General features: G+C 41.8%; 2 protein-coding genes across 4 annotated transcripts; both read right to left on the bottom strand.

The window, feature by feature from the left end:
- Positions 1-1,766: 1,766 nt before the first annotated feature.
- On the bottom strand, positions 1,767-12,522 carry LOC131460995 (synaptoporin-like). Its single transcript, XM_058631951.1, has 6 exons — positions 12,380-12,522; positions 12,191-12,238; positions 5,371-5,495; positions 5,059-5,257; positions 4,710-4,901; positions 1,767-2,553 (listed from the first exon to the last, which is right to left on the bottom strand). The coding sequence occupies exons 1-6, from the start codon at positions 12,398-12,400 to the stop codon at positions 2,302-2,304; spliced, it is 837 nt and encodes a 278-aa protein (XP_058487934.1). The 5' UTR covers positions 12,401-12,522; the 3' UTR covers positions 1,767-2,301.
- A 3,238-nt stretch (positions 12,523-15,760) lies between these two features.
- Positions 15,761-23,953, bottom strand: zbtb49 (zinc finger and BTB domain containing 49). 3 transcript variants are annotated; one of them, XM_058632205.1, is made up of 8 exons: positions 23,905-23,953; positions 23,377-23,591; positions 21,251-22,326; positions 20,624-20,670; positions 20,452-20,525; positions 20,154-20,236; positions 18,499-18,660; positions 15,761-17,705 (listed from the first exon to the last, which is right to left on the bottom strand). In XM_058632205.1, exons 2-8 carry the CDS (start codon positions 23,526-23,528, stop codon positions 16,999-17,001), a joined length of 2,301 nt encoding a protein of 766 aa, XP_058488188.1. In that variant the 5' UTR covers positions 23,529-23,591; positions 23,905-23,953; the 3' UTR covers positions 15,761-16,998. The 3 variants fall into 3 exon arrangements, with proteins under 3 accessions (XP_058488188.1, XP_058488186.1, XP_058488185.1); XM_058632203.1 differs by having other exon boundaries at positions 23,909-23,946; XM_058632202.1 differs by lacking the exon at positions 23,905-23,953 and adding an exon at positions 23,776-23,892.
- Between the last annotated feature and the right edge of the window lie 177 nt (positions 23,954-24,130).

Here is a 24,130-nt window from a genome sequence, read left to right as displayed (position 1 = left end):
TGTTCACTGCATATATTTTCTTAAAATTCTCAAAAAACAAACAAACCAAAAACACAATTTTAATGTTTGTTTACATTATTCTTATGGCAGCATAATTAGAGTCCTCAAGCTCTAATGATGTCAATGCTGGATCAATGAGAAACACTGTGCTGGTTTCCACATAAACTAGATGAAGATAAGTCAACCTCTCTGTGCTCCATTGTCCCTCCATCAGTGTCTCACAGTTTCAAACCAAGACAAAGGGGTCAGAGATCAACCCTAGACATTGTGAGATTGTGTGTCTTTATTCACATGAATTCTTGTAAAATGTGATCAACAACATTTCTTTTATACCTGCATATATTTAGCATGGACATCATACTATTTAACACACAACAATGTTCAATTTGCTTTATTACACTGATGCAGGTCACATGTTTGGGGTCAAAAAACAGGGTAACAGTAAACAACTCAGTATCATCTTTTTTATATACAAATTGTACAAACCTGAATTGTGTGTTATGAAGGAAAACAAAGCTCATTTAAAGTAATTAACGCTTGATTTTTTTTTATTGATATATTATGTTTTGCTATAAGCTTTTAAAAGTAAAAATGGTCCCTCTTTATGTTAAATAATTAGCAGTAGTCTTTGGATAGTAGAGAAAACAGTCACAGTAATTTGTAGCAAGAACAGCCACTTGTAAACAGTTGTGAACACTTTCAGACAACACCCGTTTTAAATGTTAAATGACAATGTGACAATGCTTTTACCACCAACCCTGAAGGTTTATATTAGAGCTGTGAATCTTTCAGAATCTCCATGCAATTAGGGTTCCTTGGGTTATGATTATATTAAAAATCAATTTTGGACTCAAAATCATTCTTGATTCAAAATTGCTGTTGTGTGTTTAGAAAAGTTCTGTCATGAATCCATTTCTTTGACACCGCTAGTTTATTGTGCATTCATTTAGTTTCAGATCTGCGCGGTTCACGGTTCCAAGGTTCGCGTCTCAATCATCAAGCCCCTTTTCGTTCATTTATTTACACGCTTCTCGCCTGCGGAGTGAATGACGTGAAGGAATGTAATCCGGCCTGTGAAGAGGAATCTCTCTGATCTGGAAAACTACCGTGGACAGATCCACATCGCATCGCAGGGGCCACACGTAGAGACAAACCATTCACACCTACTGTATGGATCAATTTACCTAAAACCCCTACTGCATTTAAAACCATTATCATCAAATGTTTGCTGACTGTCGGACAAGTAGACCTCAGTTACCACCTGCACCTGAGCCAGGTCATGGTCAAAATGTAGTATTTCAGGCTACCAGTAATTATTAGTGGTATTTTAACAACCACACATAATAATAACATAGTTTATTCTCTTATGTTAACGATATTTATATATTTATTTCATATATGCTGACATGAAATTTGATTATTGCCTCTGCATATCAATAACTTGCTGGGTGTTTCATAGATGAGGAATGTTGCATGTGTGTGTGTGTGTGTGTGTGACTGTCAGAGTATTAATAACAAATGTAACAGAGACTAAATGAAATCCTGAATCTATAGCTAAACTAGAAATACCCTCATCAAAATACAGTTATAGATATATAACAAAATAATATGTGGTCATCACAACAAAGCCTCTAGTAATGTGGACGGGAAATGCATCGAGTAGGCTGGGCTGAAGAGTACGTAGGTCGACCATGATGCAATGACCGTCATGGTCTCCCCACAATCATCCAGAGAGTCAAAAAAGTCCTCAACAGCAGAAACAACACTAATCCTGTATTAGATTAGATTAGATTAGATTAGCTGGATCTGGATCAAAACAAGCCAAGTTCTCCTGTGGCATGAGCCAGCCTGGTGTGCTTTTAATCAGGGGATGCTTACCTTGGTCATCTTCAAGGTTCTCCCTACCCCTCTTGAATTCCCCTGCTCACATTCATCATCCCCTAATGTACTGTGAGTTTATCTGGAAGGAAACCACAGGTTGATCTTAGTCAGCCTGTGAAGTTGTCAGCCCAGCCTCGTATGTATTATTAGTGTCAGGGAGACGACGGGAGCACACACACAACATCATGCACTTGAACACTTGGAAGAATGATACAAACATGGCCGTAGTTTTGCTTTCGCCACAGAGTGCAAACCACTTTAAAGAAGATATCCAGTCTAAACAGTGAATGCCAGTTACCAAGCACAGAGGGAAACACTGTCACAAATGCATTTAGAACTACAGGAAATACAACATTCAGCAAACAGCACCGCCATCAGGGAATCGGGATTAAGTGATGATGACGATAGGAAAAGGCGTGGCTACATTTGATTGGAGTATGAGGTGGGACCTCCCACCTGGCTGTACTCAGACTCATGGCCGATGTTAGCCTCGGTGTTGTAGCTCCCTGCCTGCTCGAAGCCTCTCTGGTTGTAGGGCTGCTCGTTGAAGGTGCCGCCCTGTTTCTCAGTTGTCACGCCCGCTAACCTCGAAGCACCTTTATGCCAACCAGTCTCCTTAAAGACAAACCAGATGTTTCCTGCCCAAAGCACAAAGTTGAGAAATCCAAAAACCTGAAATGGAAGAGAAAAAAAGAACACTTTGTGCCGTAGAAAGTTCCCAAACTTCTCTGAAAATAGGGGTTTGTATTATTTGGCTTCTCACACACATATTTCGTTGTTTGACCATGACGAACATTTACATTACATTACATGTCATTTAGCAGACGCTTTTATCCAAAGCGACTTACAATAAGTGCATTTAAACATTTGGGTACAAATAAGAGCTAGAAGGAAGTAAGAGCTTCAAGTAAGCCAAACTATGAAGTGCTAGTCATAAGTCCGATATATAAGTTGTTGTTTTTTTTTTGTTTTTTTTGTTTTTTTATTGTTTTTTTTTTTGTCGTCGTCTTAGTCAAGGTAGAGTCTGAAGAAATGTGTTTTTAGTTGGCGGCGGAAGATGTGGAGGCTTTCCGCTGTCCTGATGTTGATGGGGAGCTCGTTCCACCATTTGGGAGCTAGGACAGTGAACAGTCTTGAGTTCTGCGAATGCCTCTGCGATCCTCTCAGTGAGGGGGCAGCGAGCCGGTTTGCCGATGCAGAGCGGAGTGGGCGGGCTGGGGTGTAGGTTTTGATCATGTCCTGGATGTAGGCTGGACCGGATCCGTTTGTAGCATGGAACGCAAGCACTAGAGTCTTGAAGCGGATGCGAGCAGCTACAGGAAGCCAGTGAAGGGAGCTTGAGGAGCGGTGTAGTGTGGGAGAATTTTGGTAAGTTGAAGACCAGTCGAGCTGCTGCATTCTGGATGAGTTGCAGAGGTCGTATGGCACACGCAGGGAGACCAGCCAGGAGGGAGTTGCAGTAATCCAAGCGTGAGATGACAAGAGCCTGGACCAGAACCTGTGCCGCCTTCTGGGTTAGGAGAGGCCGTATCCTTCTGATGTTGTACAACATGTATCTGCAAGATCGAGCTGTTGCAGCAATGTTGGCAGTGAGGGAGAGATGGTCATCAAGTCACATCTGAACATCTGTTATAGGCTTTTTAAAGAGAGATTTTCTGCCTACAACTCTAGCACTGTTCACATCCATTGTTAGCCATGCTGTGTTTGGAGGCTCCGATTGACTTTTTCTTTGGATGACATTTATTTTTAATGTCATTCACCAGAGGATGTAAATAAAACACAGCTCCATATACTGTATATTTCTCATAATAAATCACATCAATTAAAATGTTAATATAGCACTAGATTAAATTTGTTTTTCAGGCTATAAAATGAGACAAGATGACATGAGTGACCACTACCAACTCGTGATTGATCAGGCCCAGGTCAACGGTCGGCAGCGCAGGGCGGCAGCACCAGCAGCCCGAGCACCAAGTGTTGGAAAGGCCTTACTGACTCCTCGCCCTGATTATTCTTTTTCATGATGATATTTTTCTTTTCAAACTTGATGTGCCTGACCTAAAATTCATTTTGCACAAATTATAGTTAAAACATATTTTGTGTTCCCACTAGCCAAACAGCAGGTTTCTGCCTAGACAGGCGCCACCCTCACCTTCCTCTGATCCATATGCAGGTTACTACAGCAAACATGGTAGTGGCCAAAAGTATTCTTCTGTGGTTAAAGTTAAAGATGTTTCACCTATCAACCAAGAGGCTTCTTCAGTTCTGACTCACTGGTGGAACAGCAGGACAATGCAGATGGTTCACCCCTCTGACCCAGTTTCATGTTGTCGAGTCAGGTGTGAAAGACGGTCCCGAGGGTTACCTGAGAGACTGTGCTTGTGTGGGTTTTGGACTTTACTATCGTTGTTCTGGGTGTGACTCAGGTCGGCGTTGTAGGCGGCTGAGAGTTTGTGTGTTAGTCCGCCTCCTCTGTTGAGTGACGGTTTTCTCCAGGTTAACACAGATGCTTCCTTCACTCCTCTTTCAAACCGTCTGTCTTCTCTGGCCAGAATACCAACAATCTCATCCTCAAAAGAGCGTCCCTTGTCCTTTTGATCTTATTTTTGTGGGCCATCAGTCCGTGAAGATAACTCATTGCACCACCTACAGGAAGTACACCTTCGGTAACAAACATTATCCCACCACCTCCCTGCGCTGGACCCCCCTCACTCATCCAGCCCATGACTGATGATGAATTTTTCAGTCATTCAAGAGTTTCTCCAGGTGTTTGTTAAAGTTCCATTCCTTCATCCTCACTGTTTGGCGTTCACATCCTGTCAACTTACCACTGAGGTGTTGAGTCCCGACCAGCGCGATCCATGCACAGTGCCACACTTGTTGGTCTGGTCTTTGCAGGCGGGGATGAGGAGCTGCACCTCATCAGGATCAGTGGCCACTTTCACGTCAGACAGAGCCTTTGCCCAAGCGGATGAGCACACCAGCCACATGAAGGAGAACACCACCGTCACAACGAAGTCCTGGTGGCACGGTCGAGGACGGACACACATGTGACAAACAAATACAGGAACATTAGTTTGTCTCCACTCTTCAGTGAGGCATTATGTTTTATTTGACAGTCGAGACAAGATGTTAAACTGCAGAACAAGGTCCCAGGTCGGAGGCGACTATACTCACAATGAGCGGGCCTCGGCTGTTTTCGCGGTATTTATTCAGAAAGAAGATGTAGACAACAGTGGCCGTGAGGGAATACAGGAAGGCAAAGACAGCAATGGTGACAAAGAACTCTGCAGAGGATGAATAGTCTCCAATAAGAGACACGCGCTCCCTCCTTATGCCCTCACACATGGGTGCTTCAAAGGAGACCTGGTACAACCTGGCAGAGAAAGGGACACAGGTGACAAAGGTGGGTTTTTTTTACCCAAGTACATCCTGGCAATAGATACAGTAGAGAAAAGACTATGGAGACTATGAGTGAAGCTCGCTCACCTGAAAGGATAAGTGAAGTCGATGCCGATGCTGAGGTTGCTGCTGGCCTTCTCCATGCAGTCCACACTGACCCGCAGCTGACCACAGTAGCCTCCACATGTCGCAAAGGCAAAAATGGAAAATAGCTGCATGTGCACAGAAAACAAAAGACAAATAGTCCCATTACTGCTATGGCAGTGACCAGAACTGTACAACTGCTTTGAACTGCAGTGATGATGACTTAATGCAAAGCACAGATACGGGGGCCCTCCCTCACATTAACCTCACATGCCCCCCGTCGTACATACAGAACTGTTTGATTTTACACATGTTGCTACGCTGTTTGTAAAAGCAAACAAAATACCATGTAGGGGACAGGTGTCAAACTTGAGGGCCTGCGGGCCACATGCGGCCCTCCAGTCGATGTCTTGTGGCCCACCACTTATTATCATAGGTAAAATGAGTGTTCTGTATGTTTCTTATGCAAAGATTCATTTTACATCATAAATACATTTTTATTTCGAGTTATAGAGTGTTCCGTAGCTTATTAACACTTACATTTTGTGAAATATCATGAAAAATATTGTTATTGCAATATGAGAATATGGTGATGTCATTTTCATGTTGCCCACCGTTACTTTTCCATACCATAGTTATATATTTATTATAATTATTATATTTAGTTATAGTTTTACCATAGTTGCTTTTCCCAAAAAAAAACGTTTGCATTTTTTCACTTTACCAGCCCCCTCCTGACCAGACTCAATGCTCAGTGGCCCCCAGGTCAAGAGACCCCTGGTGTACAGAATTGTTACAACAACAGCTAGCCCAAGATTCGTTTGCATTTCCGACTTCTCAACTAGAACGCGTTGAACTCGCAGATGACGTCACTCCCAGGTCCAAATTACAATGTGAACGATCAACCATGCAGTCACGACCATGTGAGGTCATCAGAACAACCACAAAAAATACACACATGCACCAACTCTGATAAGACACATGGCATTTATCAGACTGTTGTAGAAACCAGTGCAGATCTGGAATCTTGGAGCCCATCGTGTGACATGGTTCTCATGTAATTGAACATGAAGTGTTTGAAATTTCAGCAAAATAATGATTATATACTGATAAATGTCTGATTTCTAAATTAACTATCAACTATTTTTGATAATTGATTAACTGGAGAGTGATTTTTTTTTTAATAATTAAAGTTTTCAGGTGTTTTTTTCAGCTCCTTAAATGTGAATATTTTGTGGAACAAACATGAATCCATCAAACAAGAAAATAATCAACAGATCAATCGATTATGCAAAATTACTGAGTTGCAGCTTAATAACTACCCTTAACCTTAACTGATCAGTACCTAAGCCTCACCATCTTGATCCTAACCAGTTTCAGGAACACACACACACACACACACACACACACACCAGCATTTAACATGCTGTTTCTCTCTCTGCTCAGTTTTCCATGTAGAGCGACTCTTGCCTCAAGAGTCCTCACGACCATGATCACCATAATCAGAGCTGACGTCTGGTTAGCATCGGCCTGCCCTCTCCTCTATTACAGCTGCAGCTGCATGTGCCGCCTGCCAGCAGCTGTGAGGAGCACGTCTCTATAGTTTGTTAGATTTTAAGCCTCAGCTTTGTTAAGTTACAATCGGCTTTCCCGCCTTTTAGGTTACCTGCACCGTCCTGATTGGCTTCACCTGTGTCTACTTGTCCCTTCCTTCCTAGTGTTTAATACAGTCGCCCTTTTTTCTTTGTTCTTCGTACACATACGGCCGTTTCCTCATCCTCACAGACAGGCAAGTTTTACTACATCTACACTTTACCTCTGCAGAGCAAGAGCCTGTTAGCGTAACTGTAAGTGAAGATGGCGGACACTGTGTTTACATTCTGAGAATGAGGTCCCCGTCCCCCTATGGGTGAGTCTAAAAAGTGCAGAACGAGCAGTGTAGTTTCCAGCCTTGGAACATGAAATGTCCTCCAATGACACAAAATGATGCAATTTGCATCATTTCACAAAACAAAGAAAGATATTTCTCGACTCTGAGGGAAACTGAGGGAAGGAAGCACAATTATTAAAAAAATAATACCGCTATTCTAGGAATACCAAGCTAAATGCAAGTATTCCTTTAAAAGAAGTGGACATGGGACAGAACCTTGGGCCATAGTAGGAGAATGAGTCCACTCGCACTGGAGGCTCCTCTTGTGCTGTCATGGAGAACCAAAGTGTGCACTGTGCATTCTCGTGTGAAGCGAGCAGATCCACCTCTGATTTTATCCAACAACATCTGAGCAAGAGTGGGATTCCACTTCCACTCGCTCTGCAGTCGTCCTCCTCGAGACGTAAGATCTGCTGCTCGGTTTGTCTGTTTGCCCGGAGTGACAGCAGGTCTCCGACAGCTGAGCCGGGCCAACACCTCCCTGACGGTTACGGCAGGGGTGAAGTGCTGTGACACTTTCAGCACCACGGACAGCTCCAGGTAGTTTCTGTGCCATCTTCCTCCCACAGCCTGATGCTCGTCACTGTGAATACTGTGATAGCGACAGCTAGAGCGACAGCCCATGAGCTCAAAACATCTGTTCCTACCTGAAAGACATTATGAGATGGTTTGTGAAACCATCCATCATATCCACGTGTAAGTGTAAGTGTATGCAGAGTCAAAGCACCATTTTTGTTTCATCACACAACTAACACATCTACAGCAGGCAGACATGCATGCACACAACCCCAGATTTCAGCAGATGTGACAATAAATCAGTGTCCATAGTTCTCCTGTGTGTGTACTATTAGGATCCAATCACAATTGACCCTGCCTTCTGCCCTGTGCCAGCTGGGATTGGCACCAGCAGCCCTGCTGCAGCAGATCAGAGGAGCTCAGCTGAGGAGGCCGTCGCTAACATGAACCCAAACCATCTGAGGAACGCTTTAAGGACACGCGACACGGTGCGACACTGGGTTTTACGTTTACACACACAAGTCCAACATGCAGATTCATTGAGTTAATTGGACGTTCTAAATTGACCGTAGGTGTGAATCTCTGTGATAAACTAGCAATCTGTCCAGAATGGACCCGTCCACATACACTTGAACTACACTCGACAAACAAAGAGGACAATTATCACAAAGAAGACTCAGATAAACATTCTCTCTCTCCCTCCCTCCAGCAGCTGCCTCGTCCCCCTGTGATTTCAGCTCAGGGTTCTCGGCTCCTCTCATTTCTGGCTCAGGCCTTTGAACAGGAAAGCGTGGCATTGTGGAAGAAGGGTGGGTGCTGTGTGTTTATCTGTCTCTCCCAGCTGGGCTCCTGTAGAGATGTAGAGAGGGAGAGAGGGAGAGAAAGAGAGCGCCAGAGTACAGGAACGCTCTGAAACATCTCCTCTTGCAGTACACGGTCCTGGGACATGCAGTGGTATAACACTGTCACTGAGATTTCTTCCTCCTCCATCTCGTTTTGTTTCCAGCGTGTTTGTGACGTGAAAACACCAGCAGGAACAAAAGGACCAAACAAATATCAGTTTGCGGGAGTTAGTCTGATTCAACACCACACACACTGGTTTGAAGATGACGTTACATTGCTTTACATTCAACAGAAGAAGTCAGCGCGCTATACTGTACGAGTTAATGTTCCTGCAGTTGTTTTTCAGAACTGACTGAGGAGGTAACATCAGGAGTAACATCGTCATCTTGGTCCGCTCAAATTCACCCGCCTCATTCAGACATGTTTAGTTTTTTTTATGACGCTCAGATGTTTAAGTCAATCGTTGAAGTTTGACGCCACCTTTTACATCCTTGAAGTGTTTTTTTCCTCTCAGCCTCACATCACTGATCTGACAAGTCCCCTCAGATATATGCCTGCATCTTCCTGTGTGTCTGTGTGTGTGTGTGTGTGTGTGTGTGTGTGCGCTTATTCCTCACTGTAATTGTTATAGTAAACACTGTGTTTGTAAGTCAAAACCTACATTTTCACATGTTACTAAGACAAATGACATAGAGAAATCCTGGAGTTCTTCAAACCTCATGACAGCTGATCGTTTCCAACAGAGCAGGACAACACTGAGGTCATACGAGCTGATATGACAGAGTTCAGTGCATAAAAAAATGCATGTATTACAGTATTTGCATCATGTGCTCAATCAACCGCACAGTCTTACTGCCTTTTCTCTCTCAAACACACACACACACACACAGACACACACACACACACACACACACACACACACACACACACACACACACACACACACACACACACACACACACACACACACATGCAGTGAAGACTTTGGGCACGTCTCAAAGGACAGTTTGTGCATGAGTTGTCTCATGGTGGAGAGGAGGGAACCACACAGCTGTTTGCAGCAAAATACGATATGCCAACCACTGACAGTGTGCCAAACAGGGCAAGAACTGTGCGCGCACACACACACACACACGCACACACGCGTGCACAGAGAAAGGATGAGAGACTCCTGCAGACATGCTCGACTCTGTATTTGCCTCATCCATGTTTGTAACTAGACGTTAGAAGCGTTTTCCTAAAAAAGAAACTCAAGTTTACAAAGAGCTCACTCTCCTGCACCATAGTCCGTGGAGGAAATCAGTGTTTGTTTTTGTGGGGGACGCAGCAGCAGCAGCTGCTGTCGACTGCTGCCTCGTTTGGTAAGTCTGTGTCACGGAGTTACAACATCACACATTATGAACTGAAATCACAAGGTCAACAGAGCAACACCAGCTCCTGCTGTCCCACAGTCTTCCTGTAGTCCCAGCTGGCAGCCAGACATGCGTCACTCAGTGCTGACTGTGTGGAATATGAATAAATAAATACATCTGAATGTGCCAGGTGATCGGTGGATCGGAGCGTTAATGGATGTGTCACAAGACATTGTGCAATCAAGCTTGCACAGTCACACATGCGGTCCTTCATCTTTCTCTCACACACACACACACGCCCAGCTATTCTTGCAAGGACACTTCATTGACTACCATTCCTTTGGACAGGTCGAAACAAAGCCTTATACCTAACCTTAACCAGAGCCAGTTAATGCCTAACCATAACCTTAACCTAACCACAGTTCAAATCTAAACTAAGTCCAGTTCCTCAGAAATGAGGCTCTGGCTCATTAGGACCAGGTTTTAGGACTACTGGTCCTCACAAGGTGGGTGTTTATGACAGTCTGAAAGAGGTAACAATAATATAAGAGCACACAACATGACCAAGTGTTATCTTCATCACACAGATGATGCCTTGGATCATCTGCTTGTCCTCACACACACGCTCTGTAACTCACCTCACTTACACCTGCCCCCTCTGACGTCTCGGCTCCCCTCACATGTCAGGAAACCCTGCTGCTGGAGGGTTCTCTGCACATGTGAGGGCATTAATGAAAGTGAGAGAGACGAGCTCACACACGGACTCACACTCACACACATTCTAAACACCCTCTGTGTCTAATTTCTCTAAACTCACATCAAAGAAAAGCACGTATCTCCGTTTTTCCTGTGGGCGTCTCTGCACTGTGTGACCAACATCTGCAAACATCTGCAAACATCACCCCCACACTCCTGTTCCAGTTCCCACTCCAGTTCTTACTGTACGTCCCTGTTTTATATCGTTTCTCTTGGGGTAATAGGAGTTCTTGGACAGTCAGAAATAGGGCGGGGCTATATATATGGCTGCTATATCTATACCGTGACATATGGTCATATCATGATAAAGTACCTGTGATTTCCTGGTTTTAAAGGCTGATAATCATCATATATTATTATACTGTGTGTTATACATGTGTGAAATACACTGAATATGATATGATGTAAATATTATATATTTATATTGATTTAAAATATACAAGGACTCGACTAAATTTAATTTTAAATGTATCATTTTAAGCTTAAATATTTGCGTTATAGCAGGTTTGACCATATTTATAGTCATTATTTTGCACATGAGTAAATATTGTTCATTTCACGTTAAACAGCCAAAGAAATACAGCAGCTATTATCTGAAATGAAAGGTAATAAGTGTATTTACAGTGTATTGTCACTCTCATTGAAACTTTTCAGGAGTCCAGATTTATACAGAAATAGTGATTTGATTTATATTATGATACATATCGATATTGAATGATGCAAAAAAAAAGTATACCATGATAAATTCCCTATATCATCAAGGCCTAGTGGCAAAACGAGCTGCAGATTGTGACATAAACTCCATTTAGCCGTTTAGCAGGGCCGTGCACACAGAGGCCAGATGAGTGTATAATATCTGACTATTGGATGAATAACATCATTGAATATTCAAATGTCATATTTGCTCAACATGTCATTTTTTAGACATTTTACAGAAACTTGCTGAGAAGATTTAACATCTATTTGACATCTATCATAATTCCTGACATTTTATGGAGCAAATGATTATCCTGTTAATCAAGAAAATAATTAACAGATTGTTCAATTACATATATTATTAATAATAATTGTTGGTTGCAGTCATACAAAGAGGGGAATAAAATGGTTGAATGCAACTAAAATGAACTCAATATTAAATGTTTCTACAATTTAAAGCAATACATATTTTTATTTCATTTTTTTTTAATCAAATATTTATGATTAGGTGCCCTTTTTTCCACCTCAGCCCCTGGCCCCTCAAATGTCTGTGCACGCCACTGCCAACTAGTCAGGATGAAAGCGTTGAGTATGTGGAACAAACATTAAAACAAGATATGTGAGGAACTTTACATTTTAAATCAGCAAAACCATCAAGACGTGGATTCACATTGTGTAACATCAGCACGAGTCTTTGATATAGTGACACGATGGAAAAGTTCAAACTCACCCACTCCAACACACGGATAAATCCCAGAGGTAATTTCAGCACCTGGAGCTGCAAGAAACGCAGAGGAAGAGCAAATCTTTCACATCAATTAACGACGCACGGGGCAATTTAAGCACATCCTCACCGCGTCTCACGTGTCTGAGTCCAAACAGCTTCTCTTTTCGTTTATTGATTGAATTCTTCACGCACCTGATTCGCGCCGCTCTCCATTTCAGCGACACACTCTGAATATTCCGCTCTCTTTTTGTTTCTGCGCTTGTTTGAAAGGATGTCAACACAATCCAAAATGAAGCCACCGCCGCGCGTAATATTCAGGAGGCTCGCGGCGCGGATTCCGACACTCACCGGAAAAAGCCGAGTCCTCTTAGTGTTGGTGTTTTGTTTTTTTCTTCCTCGGGACAGAATTTACCATAGAGACAGGCTGGGGTTGGTTTGTGCAGAGAGGAGCGATGTTTTCGTGATTACACACTTCAAATTAACACGACATCACCCGGCGTTTAGAATGTTTTAAAGCAAATCAACACATACATACATAACCATATTAAGTTGCAAAAGATTACATTTAAAGCCTAGATCCTATAGATCTTATGTCTGTCAGAGACGTTATGTTTAGGATGACAATGAAATAAAAGAAATGTTTTTATTCTGACATGTTATTGAAATAAAATACTTCATTATAAGAAACGTTTTGCTGCTCTTTAGTGGCATCAAAGTCTCATTTTTGTCAGGGCAAGAAAAAATCTCTGTTCAAGTAAAAGATATTCATCTTCTAGCAAAAAAAACAGTCTGTCTATATATTCGTTAATGTATAGTTTTATTGAATATTTTAATTTCCTTTTATGTTTATAATCATTTATATAACATATATACATATATACACACATATATGTGTGTATATATACATATATGTATGTATATATACATACATATACATACATATATATATAAATATACATATATACATACATATACATATATACACACATATATATCTACATACATATATACACATATATATACACACATATGTACACACACATATATATATACATATATACACACATATATATCTACATACATATACATATATATTTATATTTATATTTATATATATATATATATATATATATATATATATATATATATATATATACATATAAGTGATATATATCAGGCTAAATCTCGCTGCAGGCCAGATGATAGAGAGCAAGACTCTCTTCCTTGGCTGATGACAATTTCTGTAAAGCTGAGTGCAAACTGCTGTGATCTGACAGTGTGGCTAATTTAACAGCATACCCCCGTGTCTCACTGCCTCTCTCTGTCTCACACACACACACACACACACACACACACGTACACACACAGCCTGAAGGCCTCTGCCCATGCAATTAGCGAATCATTAAATCTGACTGGCTAATATTTTCACCGTAACACATCAGACAGACTCTGAACAAGGATCTTTTCTCCCAGATATGATGGAGCGTGGTGGTTGAACTGCCTTTATCACACATAGATTACGCCAGTGGTTCCCAACAACTGGGTCCTGACCCACAGCGGGGTCACAGGAAATTTCTTTTGGGGTCCCCCAAACAAATTAGCAGAATTTCTCCCAAACTTTTATTTGAGATTTATATGAATAGGATTTAAATAGTATGCATAAAATGAAGATTGAAAATGATACTCGGTGTTTCAGATATGGCTGTAAATGAGTCACTGTCTTATGGACAAGCTTTGCTCTGTGGGTCACGATAGTTTACCATCTTTAAAAAGTGGGTCAACATGTATAAACTCTGTTGTTCATCACCGTACAGTGGGAGAGAAACAGCAAACCCCAGGGTGAATGCAGGCTGTTGGGGGGGTTGTGGTGGGGCTGGGTCTGCGGTTGGGATCCAGCGTCCGACTGTGGATATAATGGAGAAGAGACAGGTACGTGTTCACTTTTCCACATGTTAAAAATTGTCCTATGTTTCTCTCTGTTTTGTAATTCTGATGTTTGGATTGTTTTTTTCCTCACGTTTCTCAAGAGAACATATCTGACTAATATACGGTATTTCTGATCACATGACTTTGGTTCCCAGTTTATAAGGTGTTGTCAGATGTTGTCGAACCAACTAAATACTGACTGAATATTGTTTACAAATAATTTCATATGTTCTGTTATTTTGTTTCCATCTAAAGCGCGTGCAGTTGCTCCTGTGAATGACACGTGTTATACAAATAAAGCTGCCATGCCTTGAGATGGAAAAAAAAGAACAAAAATGATGCACATTTGGTTAAAGTAGTAGCAAAAACGGGAATCAGGCAAATGTGTGACACTTCTCTGCTCACTGGCTGATTCCTACATTTCACACAGGCTCGATGAGATAGTGTAACAAAAGGCAAGCGTTGGAAATGTTTCTGGGTGAAATGGAATTAGCGCTGGGCTCATTCGGCACCAGTGAGATAGCGTACATAATCGGGATTAACTTCAGCGTGATGGGGAGACGGGGAGGAGAAGGGAGCGTCATGGTGAGAGATAATTCACCCTCAAAGTCACTCGCTGCAGTTTCGCATAGCAACACTGGTGGAGCTGTTTGTCAGCACAAGAAGAGATAGACACAAAACACAAAATATTCTGTTTACAAAACAAATGGCATACATGAAAAAACTGTGCACTATAGTATCGGTGCTTCACTGAACATCATATGTTGGGTGCACATTTAAACACAGGATCCAGGCAGCTTTCCAAGTTCCAATATTTTATTTCCAAGTAAACGGTAGTTGGAGATGAGGGGTAATGGTGGATGATTTTGTCTATATGAAAATGATAAAGGAAATATTACCATCTAGCAACTATCAAATATACAATAAGAAATGAGGTTGTCTTAGACTTACATCAATAATGCATCCACTCTTACTTTCCTCTCTTTAGCAAAGGATTCAACTCAGGAATCTAATATAATGAAACACAAACAATAAGTAAATCTTCAAACAATATGTAGTATCAACCAAATGAATCATTAAATGAGTGAACGTCCATAAAACTCACAGCCAGTGTCCCTTTGTTCTGGTGGATTGTTTGGAGGGAAAATAGGGGGGGTCAAAGGGCGGAAGGGGCGGGTTATATAGGATTAGGGGTGTGGTCCAGGTGTGGCAGTGATGAGGCAGGTGAGGAGGAGACAGGTGAAGTGGAGACTTGGGATTTTAACATACATGACCATACACGGGCACCGAGAAGGACATGAAGAGGACATGAAGAGGACCTCTATTCATCTATTCTTTTCGGGAGTCTGTTTCCACCTTTGAGACAATCTGTGAGACAAAGCTAAACAAAGCTGGACAGTTAGCCTGGTCAAAAATGAACATATTCTTAAGAGACTGTAGAGTTATGTTGGCTAAGATTTTATCAGGGGCCTTTTGTTAAATGGCTAAAAATCTGTCTCTCCCTTCATGGTGTCAGTAAGTGCTGTTGACACACAGCAAAGTCAGCGCTGACAGTGTGTGGTAACCATGGTTGGTGTTACTGGGCTGTAGATTTGTTCCCCTGCTCGGCTGAAAGTGACAAAAAGGGTTTTCTTCACACTCTCAGCAGATGACGGACTACTGTCTACTGCTTCAAATAAAAAAAACTCCAAGTCTATACACATGTACTGTAATATACCCTTTATCTAACCAGGTAAAAATCTGGCCAATTTCATTTTTTTACAAACTCAGTAATAAAAGGCAAAGCACAGTTGTACACAGCATCTAACTTTAGATACTGATCATCAAAACACCATAATCCCACAGTTATTAAAAAAGTTGCTGATATCAAGTACCTCCATGTCCTGAGAGAGAAATTGAAATTTTCCTTGAAAAAAAATTGACCCTCTACATTCTTGAGTGTAAAAGGAGCGAAAGAAAAGAGGAATAAAGTGGTAACAGCGAGACGATAACAGACTTGTGCAATGGGTTGCTAGGCAACTAATCCAGCAGGCAAAGGCTAACAGAGGCTGAAACAATGACAGCCAATTATCTGAGTGCGTTTTCCTCACATTAAACAGAGTTCACTGAATCAAACTCACACTCGACAACAAACAAGATGTTCATGTGTTCACCTGCAGCGGCTCAGAGCTCACACACATAATGTTCTGTTAGATAAATAAAGTGATGCCATTGATTAGTTTCATAACAAACGTCACCTGTGAGGTTACAGTGTCTGAGACGCACTAAAACAGATGTCCTTGTTTGTGTAATATAGAGCTCTAGCTCCCTCTGTAGGCACAAAAGAGTTTCCACTGTTGTTCAGATGTCGTCTCTCCATTACAAACTCATCTGAGGCTGATTTGTTACACAGTGAACATTATGATTTATACTAAACTCATCACTATTTTTAGTGAATGTGGTGAATGATGTCTTTGAAAATATGCTGATGTATGAAAATATGGTCACAGTTGTTGGGATACCGGTGTCTAAAATTCAGATCTGGGTCACATCACCCGGAAATACTGGAATCTGAACGTGGCCGTGCAATACGAGTGTCACATCTGAACTGTCCCTCATATATCTGCTGCCAGTTCTGAGTGGACTCACAAATATGATGTTTTCTGTTGTTGTTGATGGAGGTGTGAACTGTCAATGAATGGGAATCGATTTAGATTTGAACCGTTTGGCTCAGAATACATTCACACAACGTTGAATGGTCAGAAAAGCACTAAATAAATACAGACCATTTACCATTTAATATTCAAGCTGCCATTTTCATTAAAAAAAAAACAGATTTATAAAATCAAGAGCAATGTGGTAAAATTCTATATCAAACACTATTATTATCTATTGCTGGTCTTTTATTACTGCTCCATGTCATTGTCATTCTGCAGCGTTTTCATTGCCAGGCCCCACAGAGTCACACTGGAGATAAACTGACCATCACTGGACCTGTAGGACTGACCACTGTTAGGCCTGTTAGAGGATGTCAGTGAACTACAGTGATTGTCTGTGGGAGGCAGGTAGGACCTCCCCACCACACCTCTACCCATCTCCACTGACATACTCCCATTCTCCACGTACGGACCATACACGGCCTCCTGACACAGCTGCTGCTTGGTCAGCTTGGTGTGGTCACTTTTCTCCTGGTGGTTGGAGGAGAGGAGATGATGTGGGACCAGGGAGCGGAGCTCTGGGAGGGAGGGAGGGGTAGAGGCCGGGCTGAGGTGCATAGTGGGAGAAGGTGAAGGTGTGGGTGGTGACTGTGAGGGTTTCTCCAGTCCTGAGTGGGACATTGTACTGGGGAATTGCTGCCCACTGGTGGAGGCAGAAGATTTACTGTGGCTGACGGCTTTAGAGAACGACACTGCTCCGTCTGAGCGATGCATCTGCTCTTCCGTGTTGGCAGTCGGGCTGTCGGCCGGCGCTCCCTTGCAGTGCCTGGTGCTGTGTTTCCTCAACATGGCTGAGCGGCTGAAGGTCCGACCGCAGGCGTTACAGATGTATGGTTTCTCGCCGGTGTGAGTGCGTATGTGACGTTGCAGGTCACCTGAGCCTGCGAAGCACTTTCCTGCGTTAAAGAAACAAAGCGAGTAAAAAGACATTCAATTTCAATTAAAAATAAAAGTCATCAAGGCAATCAGAGCAGAACAAACACAAAAACTCAATTCTGAGAAGTTGCACATAAGTTGTGCCTCTGTTCTAATAAATGATAAAAAAGAGGAAACACTTTCTTTGATCTTGCCAAGTCAAAATATGGTTCTCCGTCTTCAACCATCAACCATCACCCCCACAGCCACAAACCTGGCTTTATTTGTGACATTCTTGTTTTTATTAGTATAAAACCATCTCAATTCTCCACTATAACTCCATAATATTATAACTGTCTATATGTAGGGTCTCATTAGTGTATGTGCAGGAACAAAACACATCCTTCTTTATGTGATGTTGGCATTGTTCCATATAAATCACTTCTGCAGGATTTACAGCATGTTGAGCTTTGAGAAGCAGTTTCAAGATGCATTCAAGAAACCTCGTAAACTTGATCACTTGAGGCTGCTGCCTCCTTGTGGTAACAGAAGTGCCACACATTAGGTAGTTATTGGAGTGGATACATTTGTTTTTTGTTTGCATCTTTTAAACATATTAAAAATAAGTAAGTGACTTTTTATAATCAAGTGAATAATTGAATAACTGAATACTCATGACCGTCCCTTTTTTTACGAAGGGTTTAAACCTACTGGAACTTACAGTGGATTGTTTTGAAAGAGACTTTTATATATTACTACATTTTTAAACATTTTCTTCAGTAGAATCTGCAAAATCGAAACATAAAAATACTTTCATAATGAATAAAGACTTACCACATGTGGCACAGATGTGTGGTTTCTCTCCGGTGTGTCGAGTCTTGTGCTTCAGAAGCTTTCTGTGCGTGTTGAAGGATTTTCCACACTGGTCACAGGTGAATGTCTTGTCTGTAGCATGAGTCCTCTTGTGTTCCTTCAGATTGCTTAAATTGTTAAATCCTGAGAAATAAACATGCGAGTAAAAGAGTAAAAAAAAGAAAAGAAAAAAGTGTCACACTTTTTGCCATGGATACCAATAAATTGTATAGTCTAGTATGAATCTGAAAAACTTGTTTCTTAGCTTCTCTCTTGCAAAATGAATTTAATGAATAATGAATACATTTATGCAGACAATAATAACAATAATGTATTTATTTGCATCACGCTCACTCTCACCGATGTCATGTAATAGTCTTGCTGAATTATTTTCTGAAACATGTACCTCAGCCAATTATTTTCTCAATACTTTCACATCAACAAATAAAGCTTGAGGGGAAAATGTTGTGCGCCATTTGCTGTCACTACAATTAGAGTTGTTCCGATTCCGATACCAGTATCGGAAATGCCTCCGATACTGCCGAAAATGTGGGTATCGGTATCGGCGAGTACTGGAGTCCATGCACCGACCCGATACCACGTTATTTATTAGAGCTCCGTTAGCTCTGACACGGTTCTTCTTCACCGCTCTTGAAACAGTTGCACTGTGCTGTTTTAGAGGTGTGAAGACAGGACACCTGTAGACAAGGAGCTAACATTAGCTCATCATGTCGGTGGTTTGGCAGTATTTACCAGTTAGCTCCGTACGCGTTGTTAGCTCCGTTAGCGCGCCTACAGTCAAACTGGAAAAGAGCAGCGCTACAACTAACCAGCGTACCTGTGTCCTGCGTATGTATGCCTCTGTTTTTAAAGATTAGCGTTACTTCGGAGACTCATTTTAACAATCTGGAATCATGTAAACATGATGTCACGCGCGTCCTTTCCCGGTCAGTCGTCATGGAAACATGAAGCTCTGCCAGTGCTGCGGCGTTTGCACCAGAGTCAAAACAAACGTACAAGCTGAAAAATGAAATAACATATCACTGGTAAAAATAAATGGTGTCCATTTGCTGTATTCGTTCATGTTTTACAGAGGGTTTAACCTGAGCCAAACCTTACCACCAATGATAATCATATCACAGTCATGCAGGCGTAGTTTATTTTTTTTATAACACACTGGTATCGGTATCGGTACTCTGTATCGGCCGATACCCACAGCACAAGTATCGGAATCGGTATTGGGAGGGAAAAAATGGTATCGGAATATCTCTAACTCTAATTAAAGGCTGCTGTTAGTGGAACATCGTTGTCTCTTGTCCCTGGTTTCCTCTGAAATATGTTGTTTCATGAGTATATAGTTCCCACACAAAACTTTTCCACAATATTTTATCCAATTTCCATGTCGCAATTTCAGTAGCTTGAAGTGGTTTGTCCCTTTAGGGCCAAGTAATGAGGCTCATACTGCGATGCACTAGCCCTATTGTAGTCTCTCTTTTTCAAAAGCCACACATTATTAATCCATGTGATTAAGTACTTATGGATCATTTAATACACGATGATCCAATAATAGCTGAACTGGAATATAATTTAATCAAATCATGAAACAAACAGACGTGGTGGTGAAAGTAGTCACATACCTCGACCACATATATCACACAGATGTGGCCTCTCTCCAGTGTGCACAACTTTGTGACGGTGAACGTCTCCTGATGCTGTAAAACTGAAAATCACAGGTGAATATTAGATTAAAAATGCACTTGAAATTAGTTTGTTCAGGTTAATGTATTAGTGTAACTGAAATCCTTATACTGCCCAGCTTTTAAAACGTTCAGTGTATATTTACATACACTCATAAAATAAGTGACAAATACCAAAATAAGTGAAAAAGGAGTATGAAGGACAACTGAAATAAGGATTAAAAAGGAGATACTTAACCTTTTACCACATAACTCACAGATGTACGGTTTCTCTCCAGAGTGTCGCCGCAAATGAGTCTGTAAATTTCCAGCCTGTAAAACAAACAAAACAAATCATTTGTACATGTTAAAATCGTCTGACCACATAAGAACAACTGTCCCAAATCAGACAAAAATACACCAAACTGTACCTGTGAGAAGTTTCTTCCACAAACGTTACACTGAAAGGGCTTCTCACCTGCAACGACAAACACATGATTCAAGGCTTCTACATACTCTGCGACAACAAAGTTAGTTCTGACTTCATGAGAAACTCAAGTGCAGAACTCCTGGGAAGTCAAAGGGAATGACAAAAGTTCCTCATTAACCCCGCCCACTAAGAACAAGCTGCAAAAACTCCCAAATGAGAGCTGCGACAATTTAATGACCGCAACAGACAAGCTAAACATCTTGATGCTAACAGAAGGCTACATCGGTTCTCCGGCACACTTGTAAGGGAACAGTGAGGTGAGGGATATTCAGCTGCACCTTTACCAGAAAATGTTGCTAAATGTTAACCTGCTTTAGTAGTAGTAGTAGTAGTGGTAGTAATCAGTAATAGTATCATAGTATTAGAACAAACTTTAGCTTCTTTTTTCATTTTTTGATGTTGTGCTGGTACTTTTTACTGAAGTTTTCCTGTACTCCATATACCACTGAAATTAAGTGTGTAAATATGAATACACAATCATAGTAATGATTGAACACCATTACCATGTTTAATAAATGTGTTATTGTAAATCATGAGTGCTTATTGGGTGATAATAAACTGTAAATACCAGTATGTGAGCGCTTGTGTAGCTCCAGGTTGCTCGGGTGCTTGAAAATCTTCCCACACACATCACAAGAGTATTGTTTGTGTCCTGTGTGTGGCTGTGGCTTCAGACTTTGCTCTTCCTTGGTCACAGGTGGAGGACTGGGATGTTGCGGAGCCGTCTCAGTCTCTGGAACTTTCTCCTCCTCTGCGGCAGCGCTTTTAACCGGAGCCTCTGAGGTTTCAGTCTGGACCACAGCCTCCTCCCGGTGACTCTCTCTGGGACAGCTAAGGACGGGTTCGCTCACAGACTCAGCACACATCTCCTCCAGAGCTTTCTGAGACCTCAGGTAGTTGTATTTTTTCAGGTAAACAGCCTTCTTTGGGCGGACTGGCCTGTTGAGCATGGAATCCGCTGAGTCAGAGTTGATAGTGTTCAGATTTTCTGATGGCATTAAAGAGGAGACGGGGTTCTTTTCCACGGCCACAGATGCACTGGGTGGATGAGGCTGAACTACAGGTGCGTTGTTAAGTCCCTGGCTGACCCCAAGCTGACACTGCTGCTCTTCCACCACCACCAAAGGACCTGGGCATTGGTTTGAGGACGCACTATTAGTCTCAAGTGCAGTCTGTTTGAAGTACTGTTTGCTGTAGAAGTTCCGGAGTTTGTAGCCATGGACTAACTGTTTTTCTGCAGGCGCCTGAATGTTGCTCGCTGTGTCACAGCTGGAGCTGCTGGTAGACAGAGAAAATGGCGCCCTCTTGGTGTGGTCCGTGTCACTGCTGGGACCGTGGAGGTCAACGTCGTGAGGAAGACTGCTCCCCAAGAGGCAGTCGTGCTCAGTGCCCAGCATGCCTGGGAGAGTAAACGGTTGTATTTCCACTGGTGGAGGACAAGGCTTGAGGAAAAGGTTACACATGTTCTGCACGTTTGGGACCTGCAGACACTGGGCGATATCCAGGAGCGCTTGTACATTATCCTGGTTGATATCAAGGTGGGAGGTGTACATGTAGTCCAATATCTGGCCAATGCCACTGACATCCTGGATAACCAAGTTGAACACCTCATTCTTCTGACTGGGGGAATTTTGGAAGAGAGTCCTGGAAAAATTCAAGATCAAAGATTGGGTAAAATGTACACAAATCCACAGATGTGCCATTACATTAAATGACTGTACTAAGCACACACTCAGCTTAAAAACACATACACTTGCTCTCATTCAAAACATGTCTGCCACCAGGGACACAAAACAGACCTCATTTTAGCCACTTAGCTAATAAAATCTACATTTTCATCAATCAATATAAGCAGTCAGGTAATACGTATGAACTAACACTTTTCTTTTCAGATACATTAAATTGACGTTTCACATAATTTCTTTGTAAAGAAATTGAAAATGTCCATCACCAAAAGTATGTGTTATTTGTTTTAATTTTAGTATTCATTCGGATTTACCTAAGCAACAGAAACTTACTAAAAGAAGCAACAGCAGAACAGCAGCTTCCATATCCTTGTGAGCCATTTTTTAATGGACTTTGGTGCAGGAGAAGGAGCTGTATACATACTTTCGCCTATAATATTAATAATAAAGGGTGAGCCTTTTGTTTTATTAAATGCTTAAAATAGTTATGTGTTACATTTTATAGGGGTATAGGGGTATCTATAAAATGTAAATGTTTTATGGATTTTTACCTCTGACACTGTGTGTTGCCTGTACTCATACTTGCCTGTGAAAGCTCTTTGTGCGTTTTATTTGTAGTGGGAACTCGGAATTCCGAGTTTTTGAACTTCTCGAACTCCAACTTGGAAATTTGGAGCAACCAGTGTTTGTATGGCTGCCACCATACAAACACTGCTACTTTTACTTGCAATAGCACTTCTGTTGTATTTGTTTCACAGTAAATAAGTTGTACACATAATAATGTTTAACTTTTAACCATTGACGTGTTGCTACACCGTTTTTGTGAGGGATTTTAACAACTGGTATCGCTCACAATCTTCCAGCGTAGTGAACGTTAGGGGTGACATCAGTCCCAGTTAGTGCTTAGTATGAGTCGGTACCACATATTAACACAGTACAAAAACCTTAACTATTCCTTCAATTTAAAAAAAAGAAAAAAAAGAAAAAGTAGTAGTAGACAGTACACCACCTGAAGTAGGAGCTGAAAGCAGCCAGGACATTTTTGTGGGCTTTGAAGCAGACCCCTTTGACCACCAGCATGCAGTCACACAGCAGACCCTGGATCCTCTGCTCCTGGAGCTGCTGCAGCAGGTACGAGCTGTGGCTGGACAGACTGTCCATAGTCACTGTGTTGATACTGAAACTGCTGCTGCTGATGCACTCTGCTCCAATTCCCCCATCAAACTGTTGGTCAATGACATACAAACACACAAATAAATCCCGCTCATTAGCTGGTTAAAATACATGAGGGGGTAACGCGTGCTGGCAACCTTAAACCTTTAGAATGTTGATATTCACAAGTCAAATTAAACAACCTGACCATAACAACATAATGAGACCGCCCATGCAAAAATTGGACAGCACTTACAAACAAGCTACGCTTATGGGTCACAGCGAGACGAGGTGCGTGTGTCGCGTTAAAGACAGACACTCTAAACCGAAATACAAGTCCTTGCGTTTGGTAAATCGAGTAACGTCAGTGAAGACAAGTCCTGACCTACTTTAAAGATTTCCACCTCTTGTTGGGATGATGGGTCACTTTTTTTGAGTACAAGAACGTTGCGTCACTTCCTGGTGCAGCAGTTCGTATGACGACCAGAAAACAGCCCAAAAAAAAGTTAGAAAATCCATCGCGCGGGATTGTGTTATATATTTGACACAAAATTGTGTACATTGCATGATACACGTGTGATTTACACGTACACTACATGGTACACGTGAGC

This window comes from Solea solea, chromosome 6 (assembly GCF_958295425.1).
Source record: "Solea solea chromosome 6, fSolSol10.1, whole genome shotgun sequence".
NCBI classification, from domain to species: Eukaryota; Metazoa; Chordata; class Actinopteri; order Pleuronectiformes; family Soleidae; genus Solea; species Solea solea.
This window is presented reverse-complemented; position numbering and strand designations above follow the sequence as displayed.

Excerpts from the sequence above, each read along its gene's own strand:
- LOC131460995 (XM_058631951.1), bottom strand. The coding sequence starts at position 12,400 with ATGGAGAGCGGCGCGAATCAG. Across the intron at positions 5,496-12,190 it reads TTATCCGTGTGTTGGAGTGG|CTATTTTCCATTTTTGCCTT; the intron begins GTGAGTTTGAAC and ends GTGCACATGCAG. Across the intron at positions 2,554-4,709 it reads CGGGACTCAACACCTCAGTG|GTTTTTGGATTTCTCAACTT; the intron begins GTAAGTTGACAG and ends CTTCCATTTCAG.
- zbtb49 (XM_058632205.1), bottom strand. The coding sequence starts at position 23,528 with ATGGACAGTCTGTCCAGCCACAGCTCGTACCTGCTGCAGCAGCTCCAG. Across the intron at positions 20,237-20,451 it reads TGTGAGTTATGTGGTAAAAG|TTTTACAGCATCAGGAGACG; the intron begins GTTAAGTATCTC and ends TGTGATTTTCAG. Across the intron at positions 17,706-18,498 it reads ACACATCTGTGCCACATGTG|GAAAGTGCTTCGCAGGCTCA; the intron begins GTAAGTCTTTAT and ends TCTTTAACGCAG.